Raw genomic sequence first — 27813 nt, 5'->3', positions numbered from 1 at the left:
TTGCCGCTAGTGGAGGTTGAGACCGGGTGGCGGGAAGGCTGAGGCATGGCCGTAGTGGCTTTACGGTGGCGAGGCCGGCCGAGGCGGCTGCTAGGCTACGCACAGGCTGCTCTTTGGCAGCCCCGCGATGGTGCGCTGGTGGCCGCCTGGCGACGCTGCCAAATATTATTTAAAAAAAAAAAATTCATCGAAATTTCGTACAATTTGTACGACAACCTGTAGGGCTAAATTTTTTTTGCCTCCCGGAGCTCTATCTCCAAAATCAACAAGTTTTATATGAATCCTAACTGCAAATAGCCTACTGGATCCAATGGCAGCATCTATTGGTGCTCCAAAAAATCGTTGATCCCCTGATTTGAAGAAAAATGGACAAACAAACTAGGGTTTGTGACTCCAAATCATGGTTTCAAAAATTCAACAAAGCAGCAGCAAGGAGGCTCTGATATCATGTTGGAGTTGATGAAATCCAACTCCGAAGACACCCAAGATCACTTGCATGTGAAAACTTGTCAAAGAGAAGTCAAGGAGAGAAGAGCATGGAGCAAGGGAAAACCCTAAACGGACATGAGAGACAATATGTAAACACAAGAAAATATGTATTTACAATATGCTAAAAATGAGATTGATGAAATACAATGAGGGAGCCCGAATATAAAGAGCTCAAGGAATCTTCCAGAACAAGCTAGAAGATGCTAGGAGATAAATGTGACAACTAAGCATACATCCACATTAGGTGGAAAGTCCTTGAACAATGTGAGAGGATAAGTATGGCTTAGGAGAGAACAAACTCTCGTATTGTCAACAACTTATAACAAACTCTTAGACTAGAACTAATAAATAAAATGCATTTACATAAGTAAGCTTAAGTAATAGAATAAATAATTAGTAAATTAATTATTTACTCTAACAGAACCTCCATGGAAAATAGAAGGCACAAACTGAGCGTGTCAATATGATAGATGATCCATCTCACCGAAATGCATAGGTAGCTAGCCACTACAATCGCCTAGTATATAAGATCAACCACTGAATACATAGTTCACACTATCAAAGCATTGAACTAAGGAAGCATTAGAACAATAGAATAACCCCCCCTTAATGCAGATGGGGTGAGATGACAGGCAACTAAGACAGTGGGCCAAAATCCTCTGTAGAAAGAATCAAGAATGATGAGAGAGAGGAAGAGGTACAAACACCTATAAAGGCATGTGTCAGTAACACATCATGGGGCTAATGTCATTGAAGGGACATTCACTTGACAAAGGAAGAGGGCACAAAAAAAGGCAACAACTAACCCCCCCGTGGTGCTTTATAAAATAGTGCAAGTATAATTGTTTCAAAACAACATTCATGAACCTGAAATGCAAGAGTGGCACTTAATCTCAGTGAGTTTGCATAAAGATGCTTACAAATGATATCAACAATGATTAGAAAGGGAAACAAGCTGATACAAAAGATAGTACAACCCAAAAAAAAAGATCCCATGCCATGAAAACGATCCTTAGACCTGGAACACCCAAGATATCCACCATAGAGAAAAAATGTCAAAAATATGATAGAAAGAGCATGGGGTAGAATCTAAAGGAAAGGACAACATTTTTTGAAAAGATGACAAAACCAACTTTTCAAAAATATAATGTTGTCAAAAAATAGAGATGGGACGCACAAGATATGCTTGTCGAAGTGAAAAATAAAACTTTAGACTTTGACTGCAAAAATGAGCCACAAAACTACATCAAAATTGAAAAATACCTACACCAATGTCTCCATCTTAGAGCCAACTTTTTGACGCTTCTTTCAAATTGAAAAAATACCTTCGTATGCTCAAGTTATGGCTAAAAAATGCAAGTAGGTCAAAAAAGGACCCTGGAGAGCCTGCATGTGTGATGATGCAGTGTTGATGTCATGCTGATGTCAGCAAGTTAGTGCATTAAAATTGATATCCATGGGGCTATCGCAGCAAAAAAAGTGCCACGTGGTATCCACATGGCAGGAGGCTGACATGTGTGGGTGATGTGGTAGGGGCCACATGGCACCCACAAAATAGTGCCAATTCAGTAGAAAACTCAATGTGTTTGGGCGTAGGTATAGGTGGTCATAGAGCGGCATAGAGGCGGTAGAACCCGGTGAAGGCAGTGTCAGTAGGAGGTACGGTCAGTGGTGGGGTGAAGGGCTGGTGGCGACCGGGCTCGAGTGTCACTGTGGTAGCGTTGCTGGCTGCAGTGGTGCCCTGGCCGAGTGCCGGTGGTGCATGAGTGGGGTTGCGATGGCGCGGTGGTGGCTGCCCAACAACTCTGCAAAAAAAAAAAAAATAAATAAATATATATATATATATATATATATAAATTTTCCATTCGTACGGTCTGTACGACTACCTAGACAAAAATTTTTTCCTCCTGGAGCAACTTTCTCCAAAATTAAATTTTTTTATGTGGATTCTGATTGTAATGAGCCTTTTGAACTTAATGGCAGTGTCTATTTAGGCTCAAAGTGCTCCAAAAGATTGCTCTTCCCTTGGATTGAAGAAAAAATCACAAACAAATTAGGGTTTGTGTCTCTGAATCGCAACTTCAAAAATCCTTCAGCCAAGAAGCAGTAGGGAGGCTCTAATACCATGTAGAAGTTGATGAAAGCCAACTTCATAGCTCCCCAAGATCACTTGCATGCAAATAACCTACTAAAGGGTAACCAAAGAAAGAAGAGGTGGAGCTTGGAAAAACTAAATGGACTGAGAGAGAAGATATTGCAACAAAGAAAAATGTATTGCTATATAATATGCCTTGAAAATGAGTTATGAAATACAATGAGAGAGCCCAAATATAAAGGCCTCTAGGAAGCTTGTAGAACAAGCTAGAAAGTGCTAGAAGATAAGGTTGATAACTAAGCATATGTCCACAAAAGGTGAGATATCCTCAATCAAGGTGAGAGGATAAGTATGACTTAGATAGAAACAAACTCCAGTATTGTCAACAACTCCTAAACTAAAACTATTAATTAAATGCATTAACCTAAGTAAACTTAAGTAAAATTGTAAATAATAATTATTTACTCTAACAACTTGTTCTATACTTTAGGAATTTAATTCTAGTGAGTTTTGGAGCCTGATGCAAAGTAATTTTTTTCCACCTAATGGAGTTATCATTTGTGAAAATTAGCCCTAAAATCACTATAAAAGGAGGCATCCTCTCTTCACTTTCACATCCATCAATTACAAGAAATCCACTCAATCAATCTATCTTCAATCAAGCTATTGTGCATTATAAGTGTTCAAGAAAGCAAGCAAGTGTTCATTGAACACATTCTATTCATCCATCCATCAAACATTTCCTTCCATAGATCTAGCTTATTTCTTCATAAGAGACAAAGGAGTTGGCCATGAAAGGAGGAGATCTACATCCATTCTTCTTCCAATTCATTCAAGCATATCAAGCACTCATATATCCATGATATATGATTTGGGAAAATATTGATCTATTGTATACATGAAGACATTATGCATTCTACATTCTAACATTCAACGTTCAAGAAAGTATGCATCTTTGTAGATATAATAGGCATGGATCAATCGACAAGGGTATTCGAAGCAAGCTATTACTTATATTCTATCGTGTTTCCATACTTTACTTATCTCATTTCAATGTTAATTCCTATATAGGGGCTTGACCAAGGCAATCTCCTTTCTCTCAACAATTTCTCCTTTTCTTGTATACACGATTCAAAAGTATAGATCTAGAAGTACAATTATAGTCATACTCTTGAGACTCCAAATTCTATCCTTTTAGGTATAGATTGAAGCATGTTTGACCCATATCGGTACAAGTTGAACTAGGCTTGATATGTTCCTACAACACCTACATTTTTACAACAAAAAGGTTCAACTCTCAAGTTTCCAGATCTTGATATGTTTCCAGTTTTAGTATAGTATGACAAGGTTTCTACAGATATGAAGTTTCTTCTCTACTAACCCTCAAGGTGAGCACATCTTATTTCTCCTTCTTTCATAGAACTTACTTTGATATGCTAGATCCACATCTTGCTATCTATCATTGATTGATTTTGCTTTACTTTACTTTCATCTACACATTTATTTATATACATTTCCATATATTAAACATAAAATAACACAAAGGGATCCTAGAGTCAACACTTTCTATTAGGTGTGGATCTTGCATTAACATCTATTATGTGTGGATCTAATGAGCATTCCAAATTGGTCATTTCTAATTCATATTAAAAAAAAAACAATAATTTAATATGAAGTGGAATCCTAATAGTGATTTGTTAATTTGACTTACATGTGGAAAATATCTCTCAATTATCAATTCATGGTCTAAAAGGGCTCTATAATTATTGGTTCATGAGGCATACCACTTGCCAAAGGTTTTTTTAATGGGGTAGCAAGCTAAGTGAGCCTCCTAATAGAAGAAACCCCATGGTTAAGAGTGCTTGAGTTGAAGTAGTGCAATGATGAGTGATCTTCTAGGAAGTTCCAATGCTTCACCTCTACAAGCATCAACTAGATGCAATGAGTGCTAAGTGAACCATTCATCTAAGTGAGAATAGATTCTTATGAACCACTATTCACGAAACACAAGTCAATGAGTTTGGCACAACTAGTACACAATGAAATCATGATAGCAATATCATAATTTGACTTGATGTGGAAAATATATCCTACTTACTAATTGATGAGCTAAATGAGCTCTATAATGAGTGGTTCATAAGACACAACATTTGCTAAAGGTCTTGCAAATGGGATAACAAGCTAAGTGGGCTTAACCTTTGAGGAAACTCTATAGTTAAGCACACTTGAGTTAGAGTAGTATTAGGATGGGTGACCTTTAGGAAAGACCTAATACTTAACTGTGCAAGATTCACCTAGATGTAATGAATGTTGAGTGAACAATTCATTCTCATTAGAGACCCGTTCTTGTGAACAACTACTCATGAAACATGAATTTGACCAAAAAATTGAACCTTGATCACATCACAATTTTTTTATTAAAATATTATCTTTTAGCTATCAATTTAATGTTCATTCATATGCGACGTGCATGCACACACATACACACATATGAAAAAAAAAAATTCCAAGCGCAATGTCTATAGAGACATGGATTGTACAAGATTCTTAACCACCTGATATATTAGTAGAAAATGTTTTCTAAATAGAGTGAGTCTAATCATGGAGAAACCTACGTAGTTAAGTGCACTCAAGTTGGAGTAGTACTAGGACATGCAATCTCCTCAGAAGTCTCAATGCTTCACCTAGTAAGCATCACCTAGATGCAATACACACAATTTGTTCCATTCGTTTTCATAAGAAATGAGTTCATACAAACCACTACTCATGAAACATGGGTCAATAAACTTGACTCTTAAAACTACATAATTAAATTCTAATAGTAATATCACAACCTCATATAAATTAATAATAATCGTCAACTTGGACAAATAAACACTAGAAGAAAAGATCCCATTACTTACATGGATCCAATAACTGCTATTACTTTTGTGATAGATATTGCCAATTACAACCCAAAAAATGATCACGCGTGCTAATAGTTGATCACATGTACTAATAGCCAATCACACATGTACTAATAGTCGGTCACACATGTAGTTATAACATTTTTGGTTGGTGATTAACCCATTTGTGCACCACTATGGGGACATTTCATAAAGTCTAATAGGACATTTAGCCACAAACACTAACATTTTTGAGTGAGCAACTATTGGTGCATATCATAATGAGATCGAACAACATTTTGAAATGACACTTTTGAACCACTTTGCACTCCATGATCCCTAGAGAAAGATTCGTGAATATTCAAAAGTTGAAATCTTAGCTTTAAGCACTTCCCTCACCTATAAAAATACACAAAAAATAATCGACAAAATCTGATGCACAATTTAGAAGTTCCAAATGCACAAAATTATTTTCCCCTATCAACATTACCCATTACACACCAGATCTACAAATGTTTAGGGCCCGTTTGGTTGCTGGAATACAGCCGGAATAGGAATAGGAAATTAGAATATGATTTGTATTCTTTGTTGTGTGTGTGGAATAGGAATAGGGAATAGGAATACGTATTCTCATTTTAGCCTCAAAATGAGCTTTTGTCCATTCCAAAAAATACCTGTAATTGGAATTGCTATTCTTGCATTCATTTTAACTTTCTCAAATTTGATTAAATTTTCAAATCCGCTTTGACCTGGGGTGAGCGCTGGAACTTTGTTTTCAATATTTTCAAATATTTCAGCAATTTTCCAATGGCGCCAATTGCATCTTCATAAATATTTTCAAAATTGCAAGTTAACCCTATTCCAATTTAAGCTTGCATAACCAAATAAGGGATAAACAAGATTGAATTGCATTTTTCCATTCCTATTCTTCATTCTCCATTCTCATTCAAATTTTCTATTCTAATTCTCAATTCCTACGCTTGCAACCAAACGGTCCCTTAAAAGAGTATTTACTTCTGTTTCTTAGAAATTCTCGGGGACAGCAACTCCCCTAATTCAGACATGACAGGGACGCGGTTAAGACAAAACATAAACATTTTAATTCGAGAGGTTGGTAAATGATATCGTCAGTTTCCTGGAAATTAGCTTTTCGGTCAGCGGATAAATTGAACTTCCGCGAAAATCATAGAAGTGCGTAAGAATAAGCATTTCTTTATTAGAAGTAAACGCTTGTTTTCTTCTTCAAACCTGCTGCAGAGGAGATTTACATACTCCCCCAGAGGTTGGCTGCAACAAATTTATAGGTAAGCTAATTCTTTTTGGCTGGTTATCATTCTAAACGCAAACTTAACGTGTTTTTATGCGAAGACACCTTTTTTTCGTTTAGTTTGGGGGATTTAAACTGTGAAAATCTGGAATTAATTGAAGTTTACTACTTAGGGTTTGCAATCTAGGCGTTGTTTAAGAGCAGAGTTACGTAAGTCTTTTAAAATCCTAATCTTTGGGGTTTTCTGTATGATAGAAGCAGCTAAAAAATGAGCAGATGGTGTATTATGGGGCTTTACTGTCGTGGACTTGTTCGATCTTGGCAGGAAAAAAGTAAACAGCAGCAATTAAGGTTTCACGGAAGTCATTTTCGTTTTTGTTGACACATGGGGTTTTGCCGCCACGAACACTTGGAAATCACCTAGAATTTATAGGGTTTGCAGTAGGCTCGTTGATGAAATGAAGTGACGGAGCTATTATGTTAGAATTGGGGTTTTATAGAAAATCCACTTTGTGTAGTTTAGAATTGGGGGTTTTGAGAAGCGGAAGTCTGGAAGTTTTAAGGAATCTCTAGAGTTTTACCAGTTCGCAAATATGACTATTGGCTTTGTGGAATTTGTGCCCGTGGGGTTATTAGTAAACATAGTCTGCGATCAGCTGACTAAAACAGCAGTTGCAGCTCGGGATATTCTGAACGAGAAGAGTTTTATTGTCCTGGCAAACTTTTTAACATCCATACAATCCATTCTTCATAAATTGGAAACCCAGACGATAGATGAGAATTTATGTGTAGTTAGGGGATTGAATAGTTTAAAACATGAAGTAACCAAGGCACAGACTCTGGTGAAAAAGTACAAAGAAAGGTCTCGGATATCAAATGTCTTGCATTGCCGGAGAATTTGCGAGGAGGTTCAGCAATCCATCAGGGATATTGGGAACACCCTCAATATGTTCGACCTCTACACTGTTCAAATTAATGAAGAAGTTAAGTATCAGCTAACTTTATTGGAGAGTCAGATGGTTCATGCTGAGGTCAGGGTTTCTGAGGACATGCTGAGGGTTTTAGAAACAGTGACGATGGAAAGTGAAAGAGGTAGAGCTGATCGGGCTGTTGCTGTAGAGCTTCTTGAAAGGATTGCCTTTTCACAGGTATGAAAAATTAGAAGGAAATACACGTGTGAAATTCTCTATTAAGCTTCTTCAATAATGATTTCTTAGTTTGTCCGGTTTCGTGTTTATCTGAAAATAGAAATATCTTTCTAATAGTTTGAAGAGTCTATTTGTGATAAAAGGAAAAGGCTGGGTTTGAAAAAAATTGTTCAGAAGAACTGGAGAAGAATTTTTTTCACATGTCAAATGTTTTTGAAAAAAAAAGAGCTAAAATATAAAATGTTTTTTTGGGAAAACTCAAGTAAAATGTTAAATTATTAAAATTTATGCACGTAAATTTCCTTACTTTCAGGGTGTTGGGCAAAGCCCTAGCTATATATCTACTGAACTTTATAAGTTTAAGAGGGATATCGAGGAAGCTGAAAGGGAAAAGGAGCTCCAAGATGTCCAGTATATGCAGCAGGTCATGGCTCTTCTTTCTCAAGCAGACGCTGAGATGGCATTAGAAACCTCCCGCAAGCGTTTCCTGGAATTGAGGAGAGCGGTTAGTAGATCTCGGGAGAATTTCATTACTCATGAGCCATATTCACATTTTAAGTGTCCTCTTACAGGGAAAGTGATGAACGATCCAGTTTTGATCTCAAGTAATAATTCTTTTGAGAGAGAAGCAATTGAGCATGAGTTTGCAAGAGGTGAGCCAAAGGATCCCCTTACTGGTATGGTTCTCCCGAATTCCATTCTTATACCAAATCAAGCCTTGTACTGCACTATAAATCTCTGGAGGCAGCAGAACTATGTGGCAAGGATTTTGAAGGCAAAGATAAAGTTGGAGACAAAATTATGTGCTGAGCAAAAAAGAGCACTTGTTGATCTGTCAGAACTCTGCAAAGAGAGTACGAATGATAAAAACTGGATAGTTTTTGAATCTTTACTCCCATTAATAGTGGGAGCTTTGAAGCTTAATGATAAAGAATTGAAGGCACTTTGTTTTTCAGTTTTAACGGCAGTTGTGCAAGACAATAACCACGGGAAGGTCAGAATTTTTCATTGTAGTTCTTATCCTTGTAGCTAAATTCTGATATAGATTCTGCTTTTTTAATTAGTAGGACTTGTCTTTATGTATGTTGCAAGTCTTTACTCATTTTGTGAATCATAACCAGGGAAAACTAGTTGAAGCCAAGGGGCTTAGTCAGATCATTAAATGTCTGTTCAATGATTTGAGCCCTGACCTCACAAGGGCTGCTATAAACCTCTTGTCAGAGCTGACAAAAAATAAGAATATCCTGGAGCAGCTAGGCCAACAACGTGGTGCTATTTTGACACTAGTTACAATTTTAATTAGGGGCAATCATCCAGAGTTGACGATGGATATTGAGACTATTCTCAATGAGCTCTCTTATGATGGAAGCTCATACAATGAAGGAAACATAAGATCAATGATCCAGTTTAATTGGTGCAAATCCTTTGCCCATTGCCTTTTAAGAGGTACATGGAACTTTTTTTTCTTTACGATTATTTTACTTTGTTGTACAATGCTAGTGGCAATCATCCCTTCTAAAAACATTTTGAATATAGAGGTGTAATTAGATTTAGCCACTACGAAAATTTAACTTCAATTTTGAGAGTCAATTCAGATACTGGTTAACATACTCCTAAAGAATTTGTTCAACTTGGCTTTGATAAGATTTCTGTTCACAAGTTTCTATCTGATATTTGAGGATACTTACCAGTCACAAATTCACCAAAACTTTCTTTGTTATGAAAATGACTAGCAAAAAGTAGATTTGTTTCCAGTGAGTAAAATAAATATTATCTGGTGAGAACTCTAAGATATGATATTTCCGAAGTTAATAAAATATCAAGTGGCACCAATCAAAATTTGATTTAAAGATCACCTTCCAATTTTTAGTGAAATCTAACATTAGAAAAACTATTTGATGCGGATTAGGACAATAAATTGGAAGGTTTAAATAGGAATTTACCGGATTTAATGTGATTTTCAAAATAGTATTGAAGCCTAAACTTAAATTTAATTATCTATTAATAGTTTTTAAATTGTAGTTACCTGAATATCTATCAATTTGTTTTCTCCGTATGCTTTCTTGCATCCTGTTGATGGATGTGTAGCTTGATCGGAATTATTGATGGTAAACATTTTTGCTCTATCAAATCCAATTTTTTTTGTCAATATTCGTATGGATTGTGAAAGTCCGATAGCTTTACTTGAATATTTCTTTGATTGATTGAACAATGAAACACTTAGCAGCACTCCTGAAGAAGTGAATTCAAGTCTCCACTCCAAAAGTGAAAATCGTCAATGACAAGTCGAGTGCTGATGGAAAACTATTGGAAATGCCGCTTCAGATAAAGGTGATTCAACATAGAACAAGCAGAAAAATAGGAACAAAATCGTGTTCACATTTGACTGAACAAACAGTCTAGTGATGCGTTAACACTAACACTATAGGTCCAAATTACAGGAGGTTGTTGAGTGCATGCTGAAATGTCCTTAATCATCTCTTCCTCCTTTTGACATAAAATATCCTCAGCAGGTGCTTATTAGATGTCTGAGCCAGATCTGTGGAAAATTGGAAAATGTTAAAACTTTTTTTTTCTTGTTTGCTTACTGAACTTCACCAACTAGCTTATTCTTTTCTTGGTCCACATTGATGGTAGCCTTCTGAGTATATTTTGAATCCATCCTAGCCACCAAAACCCTCATGTCTCAGGAGAAGACTTAACAATCTTCAAACTATGGCTATGATAAACCATATGAGAGTGAAATCCTTGGCAAGATTTTTAAACCTAGTTAGTCCTACAAGGTAGGTCTGTGAAAGTTCAATTGAGAAATTATTTTTTAAATTACAGGCTTCATGGTGACTTATTTATTTATTAGTTGTTTTTTGCCATAATGTATGTTTCTTCTATTTATATTGATGCAAGATACTTCTTGTCACGGACTTGGCATTTGGGATTGGCTTCAAAATCTGATTAGCAAAAAGGATACTGAAAGTTTAAGATTGAAGAAGCAGATACCTGAATGTTCTTTTGTGTCTAACATAATTTTTCAGGTACAGAGGAATCCAAATTGGCAATGGTCAAAATGCTTGCACAATTGCAGCTTGATGACAACAGAAGAGAGGCCTTGATTCAACAAAATGTAATTGATGCTTTGGTGGGTATGCTGAAGTCTGGAAAGTTTAGTTTAGAGCATGCAGCTCTTGAGGCTTTACACAAGTTCTCTTTGCATTCAAATTCTAAAAAATGTTTTGCAGAAGCTGGAGGGGTTCCTTTGCTACTTCTCTTCTTAGAGAAGCCTAATTTGAATATGAAAGTCAAAGCTACAGCTATTCTAGCAGATTTAACTATGGAGCATGGAAGATCTTTTCTTCTCTGTGATGACAAGACACCAATGGAAGCATGCAAGCTTGTTGAAGCCATCATGGGAATTCTAACTTTCTGTGAATTACCAATTGCAGAGAATTCGATGAAGGTGCTGTTATCATTGATGGAAGCTTCAGACGACAGTGATGTTGCAGGATTGATTCAGGACAATGATAATAACCTTCAAACCATTCGGGCTTTTATCAAAATGGCCAAGCCTCCCTTGCAATATCAAGCTATACAACTGGTTTTTTCAATGTGCAGAAAAAATCCAATTACCATGTCCATTGTGGAGCAAGATGATGACTGTTTGAAAGTGCTGCTGCACGGAATAAAAAATAACGTATTTGAAGGAAGCGTCCAAGTAGCTGCAACAGGAATTTTGTCATACATTCGACTATCTGAAAATAACTTGAATAAGCTCATGGCCACTGAGAATGTCCTCCCAGCATTAGTTAAGATCGTGTGTGGGGAAAACAGGGAAGGCCAAGCTAATGCCTTGGGATTTTTAGTAAGGTTAGCTGATTCATTTGACATCCAAACACAACGGTTGTTGATTCAATTGTGTCCTATTTTATGTCTAAAACAAGTGCTAAGGTCTGGAACTGCAGAAGCCAAAATCTTATCATGCAAGTTCCTTGAAAACATATCTAAAAACACTGCAAGACTAAATAGAGAATCTCATAGGTGGAGTTTCAATTTATCCAGGAAAACTTCTGTTACCTGCAAGCTACACAAAGGAAAATGTAGCTCAAAGGATTGCATTGTTGAGGCTGGAGTGGTTCCGGATATTGTAGAGATGCTGAAGGATCAAAATCCAGAAGTTGCTTTTGCTGGGTTGAAGGCATTGGATTTATTAATAGTAGAGGAAAGCATGCCAGAGCATGGTATACAAATCTTGGATAAGTGCAAAGCCATTGATAATTTGTTTCCATTGATCCAGTCCAATTCTCATGCCTGCTCTGAGAAATGTATTGATCTATTTGAAGTGATTCTCAGGCATTCGAGCATGAAAGATATGTATGGGAAAATGGTTAAGATGTCTTTGACAGCACTTTGCACTAGCAGGGTGTCATCACTACAACAGAAAGCTGTTAGACTTTTTAGACAATTGGAAGAGCCATAATTAAATAAATAATGGCTGTGAAATGTGGAAATTTGTTGAGATGATACCATTTTTATATAAAAATCCAAAAATCTTTTGCAGGTTACATTGAAGATTTCTTTTCATTGTATGGGATAAGGGCTGAATTCAGACAACGTTTTCTGATTTGGACAAGGGCTGAGGAAATGAATAGCACGATGTTCACTTTCTGGATACTGCCAATGTCTTTTCCTGATGGTGATGCTGTTTACTATTATCAAACTTGGAAGCATTTGAAGAGTATGAGGATATTTAATGGGTAAGTCACAGATTGGGATGGATAGAACACAGAATGTGTACCACTGATAAGGTTAGGATCCATTATATATGCAAACGACCGGTAGCATCCTGATTGTAGCACTAGAAGATGTATCAATTTATTGTAAATCTTTAAGGATCTATCACATTCAAGACTGTGTTCTTGAATTGTTGTATAGCAGTATGTTCTGCTGCCTCTGTTGTATAGTATTCTGTAATCTTGGGCATTCAGTTTTCATGTGTATACTGCACCATAAATCTATGTTGGAAATCACTTTTTGCAAATGCTTTTGCAATTCCAATATTCTGTGCACCTTATTTAGCTGGAAATTAGTGCTGGCAATTTGGAGTTTGATACAGATTTTTAGGTTTGGAATGAGAGATTGGCTTAGGGCCACCATGTATATTGCCTATTTTGGTTCATTGCAAGTTTTTGACTCTAGGGTCTGTAAATATTGCATTTTGAAGGATGCATTGTTTTAGCCTCTAGTATCAATCAAAATTTAAATGGACTACATTAGGCAGAAACTTATGGATGGAGGCAAGGTTTTAATGGGCCACTTAGGTTTCATCCCTTCATCCGGTGGAAGTATATGCAATGAAATTATAGTTTGAAGGGCCTATGGGGGCAATACTTGTTATAATTGCCATGAACAAATTGGATTTTAGTCGGTGGATTGATAATTATAACATGTACAATATGTTGGAATCTTTAATTGCATTTTTGGAACCAACTTACTATGATCTTCATCAATATTTTTGTGTTTGATAAGTTGGTGGTTACTATTTCTAATTTCTAATTCAGAATATTGGAATGGAATTGAATCAAATAGTTTAATTCATTTCTTTTTGTGAAATTCAACTAGTAGCAAGAGTGTTCATCCTTCTTAACTAGAGGCTGTGCTATGCAGCAGGGGGTGATGGCACTGGATGGGACAAAAATGTGTCAGTCTCAAGAATGCCCTGAACTTGAAAAGTTTGATTTTGTAGTGTAAATTTGAACATATGTTGTTGCAGTGTGTTAGACTTAAATTAACCACACACGCTGCTGGTTGCTGGATGTCATTCAATCTGTTGTTGTCAGGCAGTTCAAATTTTTTGTTATAGCATTTCTATCTTGTTATCGGCATTGAGATTTGTTTGAATTCCAGTCTTAATAAAGTTGATAGACTAGAATGAGAACTGGGACACAGTTGGGAGCTGTGATGGAAGGGGAAGTGATGCCAATACCAGGACATGTATTCTTTCTCTTTCAAGAAGACAAAAAGATGCAATCCCTCTTATAAATACTGTATGATTCAGCAATTTGTATGTCAATACTAATGCTATTTACTACAAAAAAATTAGCATTTAAGGGATTCTGATTTACTAAATTTTATTCCCTCATTCCAGTTCCTTGATCATGAAGTGGAAATGCATATGCCTGCTTGAGCAACCATATCAATTAAAGAGTAGTGGCACCATTATGCAGCAGCTCAGACAACTTAACAGTTGGGATGTTTAAATCTGGCTTTCAAGTTTATCGGTCAAATTGCCAATATTGAATTCAAGGTGACGTTCAAATGAAGCTGATCAACCAAGCAAACTTGAACTCCCATTTTCTTTGCATTGACTGTTAACCTTGCACTGAAGGTTTGTTGCCTCTGGAGCATTCAAATTACGTCTCTTAGAAGTACAAGTTTTAACCATTATAAATTTTATGGACTTAGTTCTCAGCTACTGTCTCCTATTGGAGATTACGTAAGATTTTAAGGGTGCCTTATAGTATTGCAAATTTCTGGGGATCTATTACAGAGAATTGTTTTTAAGGATCGAGGTGCAAAAATAGAGTTTCTGTGATTATTAGACCATTTTTTTGGAAGTAGATAGGTCAGAAGATGCTCAAGGGGTGGAACGAACAAAATGTTTGACTGTTTGTTTAAATGAAGTAGGGTATTTGTTTTGTTTGAACAATTGTTTTTTGCTACTGCGTCATCTTTTAGTGTCCTTTGTGATTGCTTACGTGGCAAGCGTACGAGTTACGGGGCGCGACAACTTCTGGAGTACACATAATTGAGGTGCGGACAGCGTTAATCTGTTAACGCGTACACATAATTGAGGTGCGGACAGCGTTAATCTGTTAACGCGTAGGATTTGACGGCTTCAAAAGTTTATCATTTAATTATTAATGTATTTTTCTAATAAACTTGTAATTCAGCCAGTAATTTTTTTTCAGAAATAGAAAAATACAAATATATAAATATGATTAAGCAAATAAGTAAATTAAAATGTTTTCAATTGTTTGCATACATATCTATTGTAGGACGGTTAGAATTCATTTAATATGGATTTATTTTCTTCTTTAATGGCCATCTTGGTTAGGATGATATAGGATGATATGTGTTTCTTGTTTCTAGTATAGCTTTCAATTTTTGTTTTTTTTTTTTTGAAAATTAGCATATGATGTCACAAAAAAATATATGATTTATTTGTTTGTTTATTTTTTTTGAAAATATAAATTTCACTTAAATTTTTAATAAATTGATTTAGTTTTTAGTATTTATAATTATGTTAGTTTATTTTTTGCTTTCATCTTTATTCTTGTTATTTTTCTATTAAAATTTCATTAGATTTTATTCATATATGTTAAATTAAGTATAAATAGATAATAGTTTTTACTCTATTTATGATATTTTTAAATTTTATTTTACTTAAAACACATTAAATTATATTTTAAAAATAATTTTATTATTAAACATCTATTAGCTCATTGTTCTAAGCACAAAAGTATGTAACTACTAATTAATAGAGATCTAAAAGTAGTCATGATGTTGTGATTTCGTCATGATTAATTTAATCAAGTTAATATTTTTTTTCTACATTTATAATAATTATACAATTATTGCATTTTTTTTCTATTGAGTATAAAGCATCAATAAATTTACAATTATTGCAAACTTATAGTTTTAAGATCACCATAATCGTCTGTTTGTACTACTATGTAGGTTATAAGTAAACAAAATTTTACAAAATTGATATACATCTTGTATAGTTTAACTACAGACACCATTATAGTTGAAAGTTAATCTAGAATAACTGTAATGTCCCCTTTTTAGCTTTCATAGCATGATGTTGTCGTTAGCCTATTTCCCCACAGTCCCGTAGGCTAACCAGGACATTAAAGGGGCTTAGAGGCCATTTGGCCTAGATAGTTTCAGTTGCAGATCTTTCTGAGGGGTTTTGAGGCAACTTTGGGCATACTTACTGTTTATAATAAGTCATCTTGGGCATGGGTGGACATCCAGTGGCAGCGGTATGTCAATGGTAATTGTTTAAAATTGGCAAGAAGACTTGTTTATCATTGATAATATTTGTTTTGCATTGATAAAGTTGTTTTATAAAGTTAAATTTAAATATTTAACTTTATTAATGCATAGACTATAGTTTGTGGGAAATATTTAAATTAAAACAGTCTCCTTTATTTTATAACACATTAGAGACATAAGTTACATAAAGGGAGTTATGTTTTATCTCACATTGAGAAAACGAAGGATGGAGCTCTTATGAGAACACTATAAAAGAAATGGAAGAGCTTCTTTTAAGCATGGTTGGAAATATCAAAGAAATTGGAAATTTTTTTGGAGATTATGTCTCAATAATTTGAAGGACGAAATCCCTTCAAGCTGGCAATCTTGACGCCATTGAAAGATATGCTCTTGAGATTCAACAGGGTAGCAGTCTGAAAAAGTAGATATGAAAAAAGAAGTTCGAAAAAGCGGAACCGAAAAAGCAGGCCGAAAAAGCAGTCCGAAAAAGCGGAACTGAAAAAGCAGGCCGAAAAAGCGGAATCGAAAAAGCAAGCGAAAAAAACGGAACCGAAAAAGCACGCTGAAAAAGCAGTTCAAAAAAGCAAATCGAAAAAACAAAGCAGAAAGGGCAGCATTGAAGAAAATTATTACAACCATCTACAACCAGGTTCCTTTATTAGTATTTTTTTTTAGGGTGTTATAAGTTTCAGCTGTAAGTGTGCATTATACCAGCATTATCATTTTGTAATCCATGTAAATGCTGAAAGTCTTGGCCATATTTCATGAGCATTGTATTAGAAATTTCATTGCAAATTAAGAAGATAATAGTTGCTGGTGTCATTTGAGCAATTCACTATTATTATTTATCAGCTAGTTAGTTTGCATACCAACTGTTTGTAGAAATGCCAGTTGGCTGTAGGTGTTCATTTCATTCATGATCAACTTATTAGTTTGCATGACAATTGTTTGACAAAATGTCAATTGGCTGTAGGTTCTTTTTTTGGCATAAATAATGTTATAATTTTACATCCCAATTGTTTGTCAAAAATACTAGTTGTTGTAGCTGCATATTGCAAGTAGTTTCAGTCACATATATGCATTGAATATTGTTAGAATAAGTTGCACATTCATGTTAGGTCATTGTGTAGTCCATTTTGAGTCTTCTAGCACAAGATTCTTATTGATGCAAATTGAAGAAAAAGTCATTTAAAGCAAGCTGAAATACTATATTAGTCATATGTCCCATGCATGTGAATTGTTTGATGAAATTCCTTGTGCTTCATTAGCATTTTTTGAGAGCAGATTTGAGGAGGGCCATTACAGTGGTATCAGAGCTTGCTTGCAAAGTGTTTGACGAAATGTCAAACAACTAAAGTATAAATTTTTTTTGGTGTTTGAAGAAGTTATAACCTATTGGGGTCATTACAGTGGTATCAAAGCTTGCTTGCAAAGTGTTTGACGAAATGTCAAACAACTGAAGTATAAAGATTTTTGGTGTTTGAAGAAGTTATAACCTATTGGGTTTATTACAGTGGTATCAGAGCTATAAGTCCTGCCATCCTGTGGAGGTTTTATAAGGAATTTGGAATAGCCAGATAAAGAGAAAAATGTTTGATAAAATGAATGCCGGTCCAGATCAGGGAAAGGAAAGATTCTTACGATTATTAGACACCTTAGCACAGGGACATCGATCAATATAGCAAAGAGCATAGGAACAGAGTCAAAGATTTGAGCTTATGATGCAGATGATGGCTTGTCAAATGGGGTTGAATGCTAATGTGGGTGGAGGAAATAATCAGAATGGTAATAATCAGGATGGGGCACATAATGGAGGCGAACAAGGTGGGAATAATTTCGGTCATGCACCCCAGCAAACTAGGACAGTGAGTTCGCGGCCCATGATTCCCACATTTCCTCCTAGAGCTCCAGAGCATCCCGTACCAGAGCCCCAGATCACGGATATACAGGACCAGCTGAGGAGAGATTGGGAAGTCGGAGGTCCAGATTTTATTGCTGCAATTACCTCTAGGGAGTATATAGATGTGCGGATGAAGCATATGCCACGTGGACATGACAGGAACCAGAGCTATGAGCTACAAAAGAAAGTAGGGAAACTTCAGTTACCATATTATGATGGCTCGGGGAAGTCTACAGCAAGAGCTTGGGTTCAAAAGCTTGACACATACTTTCAAATGAACCCTATCCCTGAGAAAGAAGCTATTAAGTATGCAGCAATTCACCTGGATGGGTTAGCACACAAGTGGTGGCATCATGGTATGGTCACTATGGGTCATGCACACATTACCTCATATGTGGAGTTTTCGGAGAGACTGATTGAACGCTTTGATAGGCCTAAGGATCATACCTTCCCTATGACAGGCATAAACTTGTATGAGGAGTTTAACAGACATGTAGATTCGATACAGGGAGACTTCAACACATCTTCAGGTAATGGTTTATCTGCATCATCTTCACAGGCAGAAGGGGTTTCAGATGTTGTGCAGGTTGAGCCAGTTGCATTAGAAGGTGATATCATAGGCACATCGGATTGCATGATTGACACAGATAGTGATTCCAGTACAGTTGGGCTAGATGAAGTTACAACAATTGAGGATACTGTCATGTTTGAGGATAGTACAGTTGATCAGAAAGTGAGCATTCAGGACTTTGTAGAAAATGAGTATCAAGCACAATTGGATGCTTCTTCACATGAGATAGAGGCTAGTAGCTCTTCACTTGGTTTGGCAAGTCAGCTGAAGACAAGGGACAAGGATATTGTCGCGACTTTATCTCATCATGACAGGATGTATGGATTGATTGAGAATCACATTTGGATGATTCAATTGCAGGAGAGACAGAAAGGAGTCACAACAGGTTCTTCTTGTGACGACTTACAACAGATCAAGGAAGGCATGGAGGCAATGAAGGTAAGTTACATACACCGACTTTCAGATCGCGATCATCTCCTTAATCTTGCAGGGATCTATTTAGATGAATTGAAGAAGAAGGAGGAGGAGGTTGACCAACTTTCTCATGAGCTAGAGGATACTCGGAATTCCTTGGTGTGTATTCAGTTGGCTCTCTAGGATTCTGAGAGACATGTGGATGAGCTTTGTCTTGAGGTGAGCTCAGTTCGGGAGTTAGCGCTTATAACAGGGACTCAGTTTTCTTTTACAATCAGGTCACATGTTGATGATTTCTCAAAGATGACAGAGTTTATAGGAGAGTCCCAGGATCTAATTATTACAGACGACACCCAGGGGGATGTTGTGGATAGTTTTGAGGACTTAGTTTCCTCAGCAATTTTTTATGGTACGAAGGGGTTGGACAGCGATGCTACAGTTTTTGATACTATGTATGTTGATATGAGCTTTGGAGTTGATTCGCAAGATATGGATGGTAATAGTCTAGAGACCAATGACTTTGAGGATGCTCCTTTAGACAGTGTGTCAGAGGAGGTTTGTAAGAGACAGTCTAGCCAGTGCCATCATGTGTCTAGTCAGTTGAGAGTTAGTGAGTGAGACAGTTCTATTGCTTGCCAGCATTTGGACGCTGCTCGTCAGTTGTTAGTAGTTTATGGATGGGGTTGTCCTACTAGTGATGAGCAGGGAGGTAGTTATCTTTCCTTGACAGAGATCCACTCTTTATGGGAGGCTATTCGGATTCTGAGACAGGATTATATGCAGTTGGTAGCCGACAGAGATTATCTTATGGAGTGGGGGAGTACAACATACGATGCATTATTGGCCAAGGAAGATGAGGTGAGTGAGCTTACTCAGCAACTCGAGGTGACTTCTGAGATTCTTGAGAGTACACAGTTGGCTTTCGAGGAGTCATAGTTTCATTTGGCTAAGGTGACCATGGAGTTAGAGCGACTGCAGTCTTTACCAGATTCTGTATAGTCACAAGCTGTGGTGTCTAGTGATTCGAGGATGTCCATGGTCGAGATTGTTAGAGACAGTGAAGATGGGGATGCATCCACCCTTGATACTAACATTGGCATATCAGTTCCGTTCCTACTAGAGTCAGGTTTAGTTGAGTTGGGTGCTATAGCAGATTGTTGTGGTATGCCTGACGTGGTAGTGGCCTCTAGTACTGATGGCACAGAGACTAGAGATGTTGTATCAAAGATCATGTGTGATGTTGGCGAGTTGGCAGTTGGCACGGTTCTTGCTAGTGATACTACTCCCTTGGCGATGTCTTCGAAGGTAGTAGTCAGTTTCAGCTTGGTTAGTGATCGATTGCAGTTAGTTTCATCTGGGTTGCAGTCTGAGCCACTGACTAAGATTGGCGCATTCTATCGACATTACACTGTGAGGTATGCTCATCAATTTACCTTTGATGACCATGTTGATGAGATGATGATATAGTGCTTGTCATCAGTTATGGGATGGTTTGACGCCACAGGATGAGAGTTGTGATGGGCATGACATGGCAATAGGTTCTGCGGTTGATAGCTTGATAATACATGACTTAGAGCAGGAGTTTGGGAGTGATGCTTCAACGGTTGTTGTTATTGATTCTACTCCTTTGGCTATGACATCTCTTGACTTAGCTGGTGATCAATCACAGTGGGTTGTATCACTTGTTCATGGTGAGCTGTTGACTGGGTTGGTTCTTTTTATCAGCATTATACTGTAGGGTATGTACATTAGTTAGCATTTGATCCTTGTGTTGAGGAGTTGGTGGCAGGCATATTTGGTTTGGGTTCCATTTCTTGCTTTTTATCTTGTGATGTCTTTTCACCATCAGCGGTGCATGGGAGTTATGGTTATGAGACAGTGGCCCGTAATCTACAGAGTTGTGTTAACTGCAATAGGTGTATAGTGTGTGGATTCTTTGTATTTGGTGCAGTTTCATGTGGGAGTGGTCACCATTGTTGCAGAGTTGGATTGTACATTCCATATAGACCAGTGGGATGCGTTGATGGTATTTACTGTGTTGGCAGTTTGGGTTATCTACTCTACTTGGGTTCTGATATTTCGAGAGCTTGTTTCTCATGGGTTCCTGACTTTGGAGTTTGGGTGAGTTGTATTTGCCAATTTGATTATGGATTCCTCTTGGTTAATTTTCAGAGGTTGTTGTAGGAGCCTATGTTGACTAACAACAGTATAGTTCATGACTACATTTGGGATCCAGGTGGATTGATTGGGTTGTTGTTCGATCATTGCTTGGGGACAAGCAATTTTGGAAAGGGCAGACTGTAATGTCCCCTTTTTAGCATTCATAGCATGATGTTGTCGTTAGCCTATTTCCCCACAGTCCCATAGGCTAACCAGGACATTAAAGGGGCTTAGAGGCCATTTGGCCTAGATAGTTTCAGTTGCAGGTATTTCTGAGGGGTTTTGAGGCAACTTTGGGCATACTTACTATTTATAGTAAGTCATCTTGGGCATGGGTGGACATCCAGTGGCAGCGGTATGTCGATGGTAATTGTTTGAAATCGGCAAGAAGACTTGTTTATCATTGATAAGATTTGTTTTGCATTGATAAAGCTATTTTATAAAGTTAAATTTAAATATTTAACTTTATTAATGCATAGACTATAGTTTGTGGGAAATATTTAAATTAAAATAGTCCCCTTTATTTTATAACACACTGGAGACATAAGTTACATAAAGGGAGTTATGTTTTATCCCACATTGAGAAAACGAAGGATGGAGCTCTTGTGAGAACACTATAAAAGAAATGGAAGAGCTTCTTTTAAGTATGGTTGGAAATATCAAAGAAATTGGGAAATTTTCAGGAGATTATGTCTCAATAGTTTGAAGGACGAAATCCCTTCAAGCTGGAAATCTTGACGCCATTGAAAGATATGGTCTTGAGATTCAACAGGGTAGCAGTTTGGAAAAGCAGATACGAAAAAAGCAGTTCAAAAAAGCGAAACCGAAAAAGCAGGCCGAAAAAGCAGTCCGAAAAAGCAGAACCGAAAAAGCAAATCGAAAAAGCGGAATCGAAAAAGCAGGCTGAAAAAGCAGACTGAATAAGCAGTCCGAAAAAGCAAATCGGAAAAACAAAGCAGAAAGGGCAGCATTGAAGAAAATTATTATAGCCATCTACAACTAGGTTCCTTTATTAGTATTGTTTTTTTAGGGTGTTATAAGTTTCAGCTTTAAGTGTGCATTATACCAGCATTATCATTTTGTAATCCATGTAAATGCCAAAAGTCTTGGCCATATTTCATGAGCATTGTATTAGAAATTTCATTGCAAATTAAGAAGATAATAGTTGCTGGTGTCATTTGAGCAATTCACTATTATTATTTATCGGTTAGTTAGTTTGCATACCAACTATTTGTAGAAATGCCAGTTGGCTGTAGGTGTTCATTTCATTCATGATTAGCTTATTAGTTTGCATGCCAATTGTTTGACAAAATGTCAATTGGCTATAGGTTCTCTTTTTGGCATAAATAATGTTATAATTTTACATCCCAAGTGTTTGTCAAAAACACTAGTTGCTGTAGCTGCATATTGCAAGTAGTTTCAGTCACATATATGCATTGAATATTGTCAGAATAAGTTGCACATTCATGTTAGGTCATTGTGTAGTCCATTTTGAGTCTTCTAGCACAAGATTCTCATTGATGCAAATTGAAGAAAAAGTCATTTAAAGCAAGCTGAAATACTATATCAGTCATACGTCCCATGCATGTGAATTGTTTGATGAAATTCCTTGTGCTTCATTAGCATTTTTTGAGAGCAGATTTGAGGAGGGCCATTACAGTGGTATCAGAGCTTGCTTGCAAAGTGTTTGACGAAATGTCAAACAACTGAAGTATAAATTTTTTTTGGTGTTTGAAGAAGTTATAACCTATTGGGGTCATTACAATAACATCCCTAAATACTACAACTGTCCTCCCTTGAGCACTAGGATTGACAACAGTGGCCATGGTTGGTGGAAGAACATGTGGAGCTACAACAGTGGGGTCCCTTGCTCTCCTCTATGAGTTCTGTGCTCAATGCATATATGTTAAATTAAATATAAATAAATAATATTTTTTAGTCTATTTATGAAATTTATAAATTTTATTTTACTTAAACATATTAAATTATATTTTAAAAGTAATTTTATTATTAAACACCTATTAGCTCATTGTTGTAAGCACAAAAGTGTGCAACTACTAATTAATAGAGATATCTAAAATTAGTCATGATATTGTGATTTCAACATGATTAATTTAATCAAGTTAATAGTTTTTCCTACATTTATAATAATTACATAATTACTTCATTTTTTTTCTATTGAGTATAAAGTATCAATAAAATTGACAACTATTACAACCTTATAATTCTAAGATCACCATAATCGTCTGTATCAGGTACTGCACTACTATGCAGGTATAAGTAAACAAAATTTTACAAAATTGATATACATCTCATATAGTTTAACTATAGCCAACATTACAATTGAAAGTTAATCTAGAATACCATCCCTAAATACTACAACTGTCCTCCCTTGAGGACCACGATTGATAACAGTGGTCATGACTGGTGGAAGAAGAACATTTGGAGCTACAATAGTTGGGGGTTCCCTACTCTCCTTCATGAGCTCTTTGAACCTTCTCAATGCTTGTGCAAAGGTAGGGGGATTTTTGGATTCTCCTCAACTATGTACTCAAAAGTAATCTCTCCTTTTAGCATTGTAGCAACACACTCAATAGTTCTTTGAATTTTCTTTCATCAACCTTTAAAACAAGTATAACTCACATAGAAATGTTAAAGTATTTGAGCTGCCTAAGAGACCTAGTAAGATTCCTAGCAATACCAACAAAGATGTTATCATTTCTTTTTTCCACAAAAGCCATATAATTTCAACTGAGGTCACATACCAAAAGAGATTGCAACTATTCTTGGTATTTAGAATCTTTCATGTTATAATATTGGTTAAGTTATAATTCTGATATAGATGAAAATCAAACGTGGCCTAGACATCTCTAGCAAATATACACTAAAAAAAGATATATATGACAATTTTTAGATTCTTCCAATGTGAGCAGATGTTAATGTCTCGGTATGGTTTGAAAATAGGTAGCTTGTGTAGAAGGAGGCGCCAAAGGAATCAAACCTTCCTAGGTTCCATAGGTTTTTACCACAGAGTATCAAGTATAGAATTGAATATATCAGAGAAGAAAATAGGGAATTAAAGGATCAAGAGAATATCCTCCAAGCCTCTGAAAATTTCTATAAATTTTTATTCCTGTCAAAAGACTCAGTAGACAACATGGAAAGTGTTAGCTCAATCATAGAAAAAACTTATTCCAAAAAAACTAAAATATTAGGATATACTAGAATTAGATAGAACCATCTCAAAGGCATTAAAAGAAAGCTATTCAGATAATAAATAATGATAAGGCACCTGGCTAGGTGGCATACCAATTGATTTTTACAAACAAAATAGTAAATGGATTGGGAAAGAATTATTGAAGGTATACATTAATGAAGCATTTTCAAAGAACTCCTTAGCGGAAAACATAAATACTAGAGTCGTAAAATTGGTCCCTAAAGTGGGAGACAAAAGCCTGATAAAAAGATGGAGGCCAATCACCCCCCTTAATGTCTCCTAAAAAATACTAGTCAAGATCTTGACATCCTGATTGATTACCAAAATCATCAACCAAACCCAAACTGGCTTTGTAAAAGGAAGGTACATCCTAGAGAAGCTAATAACTTGTTGGGAAGCATTAGACTAGGTGAAGGAATCAAATCAACAAGCATGTATGGTGCTATTCGACTATGAGAAGGCCTACAACGAGATTGAATGGGATTTATAACCATGATGATGAAATAGCTTGAGTTTCCAGAATTCTATTATTGCATGGTGCAAACATTGTTCTGGGATGCTAATGTATCGAGATTTATGGGTGCAAATTAAATCCTTTATGCTCACCAAATCCATAAGACAAGGCCGCCCCTAGCACCTACCTTATTTGTAAATAGTTGATGCACTTGGATATATCCTTAGAGACAATAGCTTTTCACCTAGAGTGAAAGGTATATCCCTCCCTAATGGAGATGAAATCTCCAATATTCAATTTGTAGATGATACAACCATTAATTTAATAATGGAAGAAAGGAATGTACATAACCTAATGGTGAAACTGGACCTTTTCTACAGAACATCTTTTAGTAAGATCTGTCTCCCTAATCCATTAGGCTAAGGTGGCAAGAATATCCTCCTTAATGGTGTGAATAATTTGGCCTGGCTTGGGGAGAACCCAATCACATTATCAAATGTTTAGGGACCCCAACCCTTCTCTATGTGCCCTAAATTAGGAGAGATGTGGAGTTGGGTGAAAAATAAGCTTGATAAGAAAATTAAGAAGTGGAACAACAGGTTCCTTTCTCTAGTCGGAAGGGTTCAAATCTATCAAAAAATTCTCTCTTCATACACTATATATTACACATTAATTTGAATGTGTAACCAAAGCTAGATTAACTACTTTAAAAATTGATTAGCGACTTTCTTTGGTCTAATGGAAGATATAATAAAAAAACCCCATGCAATTAAATAGCAGTGGTGTATGATGAGAAAGTCCTTGGGAGGAGTGAGTCTTAAAGACCTTAGAATGGAAGGTATATCCCTAGCGGTGGAATGGCTTGCAAGAGCCATATAGGGAAATTATGAGCCATGAATTTTTTGATAAGGAATAACATCTGAAGGGGTCACCTAGTTAAGGCCTACTACTAGAAAATATTAAATATAAATGATATTTTATCAAACAAGTTTGCAGTTAAAGTTAAAGGCTAGATAATGTATTCAAAGCAATCTGGAGATGTTGAAAAAATGTCATAATGCATATTAGTAATAATGAAGTAGTCAATAAAGAAATGGAAATATGTGGGGAAAATTTAATCTTGTGGAATCTAAGGCACAAAGAGAAACCACTTGCACTCTGTGAAAAATCAACTATTGCAGTCACTGATTATTAATCTCCTATCATAAATGATTATTAAACTGCTGAAAATAAATTCCCAGCTAATATCGAAAAATAACACAACTGCAACTTCACTTATAAAATACAGAAAGAAATGTACAACACAATGAACACAATATTTTTGGACAAATTGTCCCTGGAAAAACCCCTAAGGGAAAACCAGTTCTACAGATGAAGAATTCTATTAAACTTCAGCAAATCAAGAGATACAAAATTCCTTGCCTCTCACTGGCAGAACTCCGACAACCTCCTAATTTCTCCTGTTGATATCCCCCACTACTATCCCCACGCTAACACTGTGCCCTTGCTAACACTGCAAGACAATTTGCTATCACTGCAAAAATGCTTCTCCAAAACTTGTTTCTCCAAATGACCCAATGACCCCTTTTTATACTACCCTATTGGAAAAACCAATGATCGAGATTAAATCAAACCAACGACTGAGATTAAGACGACTTGAAAGCCAATAATAGAATTGGTTGCAAGGTGTCCAAAAGGGAATCACTAAAATTAGTAAATAATTATCCTTGCAACAACCATTTACTAATTCTCGACAAGTGGACAAACAACTATCCAAACTACCCATAACTAATGCTGCTATACATAGATAAGGACGAACAGCTATCCAAGCTACCCATAAATACTACTACTATTTTTGGGTTAGAAATAATAATTGTCCAACCAACAATAATTAACACTCCCTCTTAGCGAGGAAGCTGTTCTGCATGACACCCATCTTATCTTTGAAAAAGATAAATTTGGCCTTTCCCAAAGCCTTCGTCAGAATGTCTGCTACCTGCTCATCTGTAGGTATGTATTGTAGTCGAACAATACCTCATTGTACACAATCCCTGATGAAGTGATATCTGATATCTATATGTTTAGACCTATCATGAAACACTGGATTCTCAGACAACTTGATGCAACTTTGATTGTCATAATGTATCACAGTAGTCTCAACCTTCTGACCAAACAAGGCTACTAACAACTTTTGAAGCCATATAGCTTCGCATGTCGCCATGCTAGCTGCTATGTAAAAAATAGACTTTTGCTTCTTGCTGAACCAAGATACAACTCCTGATCCCAAGCTGAAACAACACCTTGAAGTGCTCCTTTTGTCTGTTGTACTTCCTACCCAATCTGTGTCAGTATAGCCTATCAACTTGATACCTTCACCTTGAACATATCTAATCCCATACTCGACTGTACCATGCAAGTAACGTAGCACATGCTTAGCCACTATCCAATGCATTCTCTTTGGTTCAACCATGAACTGACTAAGAGAGTTAACTGCAAACGCTATATCTGGCCTAGTGTTGACCAAATACATAAGCGAACCAATCAACTGTCTATATAAAGTTGGATCTACATCCTTCTCCTTAGTTGTATCTACCTTCCTCCAATTCGTGATCATGGGTGTAGACATGGCTTTGCAATCCTCCATCCCAAATTTCTTCAAGATTTCAATGCAATATTTCCCTTGACCAAGGAAAATCTCCCCATCTGTCTGCCACACTTCCATGCCTAGAAAGTAGTGCATAAGTCCTAAGTCCTTCATCTCGAACTCTTTTGCAAGGTTCCTCTTGCAATCCACTATGAGCCCTAGTGAACTTGTAAGAAATAGGTCATCCACATAAAGAACAAGAATGAAAATCTCACCCCCAACCATCAAGTAGTAGAGGTTAGCATCTGCTTCACTCTTCACAAAGCCCATTTTTTGCAAGTATGTATCAATGCGCTCATAGCACGCTCTAGGAGCCTGCTTGAATCCATACAATGCTTTCTTCAATCTACACACGTGGGTCTCTTTGCTATGTGCTACAAAGCCTTCTGGTTGTTCTATGTATACCTCCTCCTTCAACTCACCATTAAGGAATGCTATCTTGACATCCATTTGATGGATCTGCCATCCCATCTTTGCTGCAAGTGAGATTACAGCTCATATAGAAGTATACCTGGCA

At 36.5% G+C, this 27813-nt stretch overlaps 1 protein-coding gene across 4 annotated transcripts; it reads left to right on the top strand.

Annotated features, from left to right (window-relative positions):
- Positions 1-6598: 6598 nt before the first annotated feature.
- On the top strand, positions 6599-12916 carry LOC149531745 (U-box domain-containing protein 44-like). 4 transcript variants are annotated; one of them, XM_089810841.1, is made up of 5 exons: positions 6599-6773; positions 6992-7884; positions 8198-8878; positions 9006-9330; positions 10917-12916. In XM_089810841.1, exons 2-5 carry the CDS (start codon positions 7330-7332, stop codon positions 12353-12355), a joined length of 3000 nt encoding a protein of 999 aa, XP_089666967.1. In that variant the 5' UTR covers positions 6599-6773; positions 6992-7329; the 3' UTR covers positions 12356-12916. The 4 variants fall into 4 exon arrangements, with proteins under 4 accessions (XP_089666967.1, XP_089666971.1, XP_089666969.1 ...); XM_089810845.1 differs by having other exon boundaries at positions 6634-6773; positions 7062-7884; XM_089810843.1 differs by having other exon boundaries at positions 6637-6773; positions 6998-7884.
- Positions 12917-27813: the final 14897 nt, after the last annotated feature.

The sequence above is a fragment of the Cupressus sempervirens genome, chromosome 11, assembly GCF_028749045.1.
Source record: "Cupressus sempervirens isolate cs-2001-9-10 chromosome 11, ASM2874904v1, whole genome shotgun sequence".
In the NCBI taxonomy this organism is placed as follows: Eukaryota; Viridiplantae; Streptophyta; class Pinopsida; order Cupressales; family Cupressaceae; genus Cupressus; species Cupressus sempervirens.
This window is presented reverse-complemented; position numbering and strand designations above follow the sequence as displayed.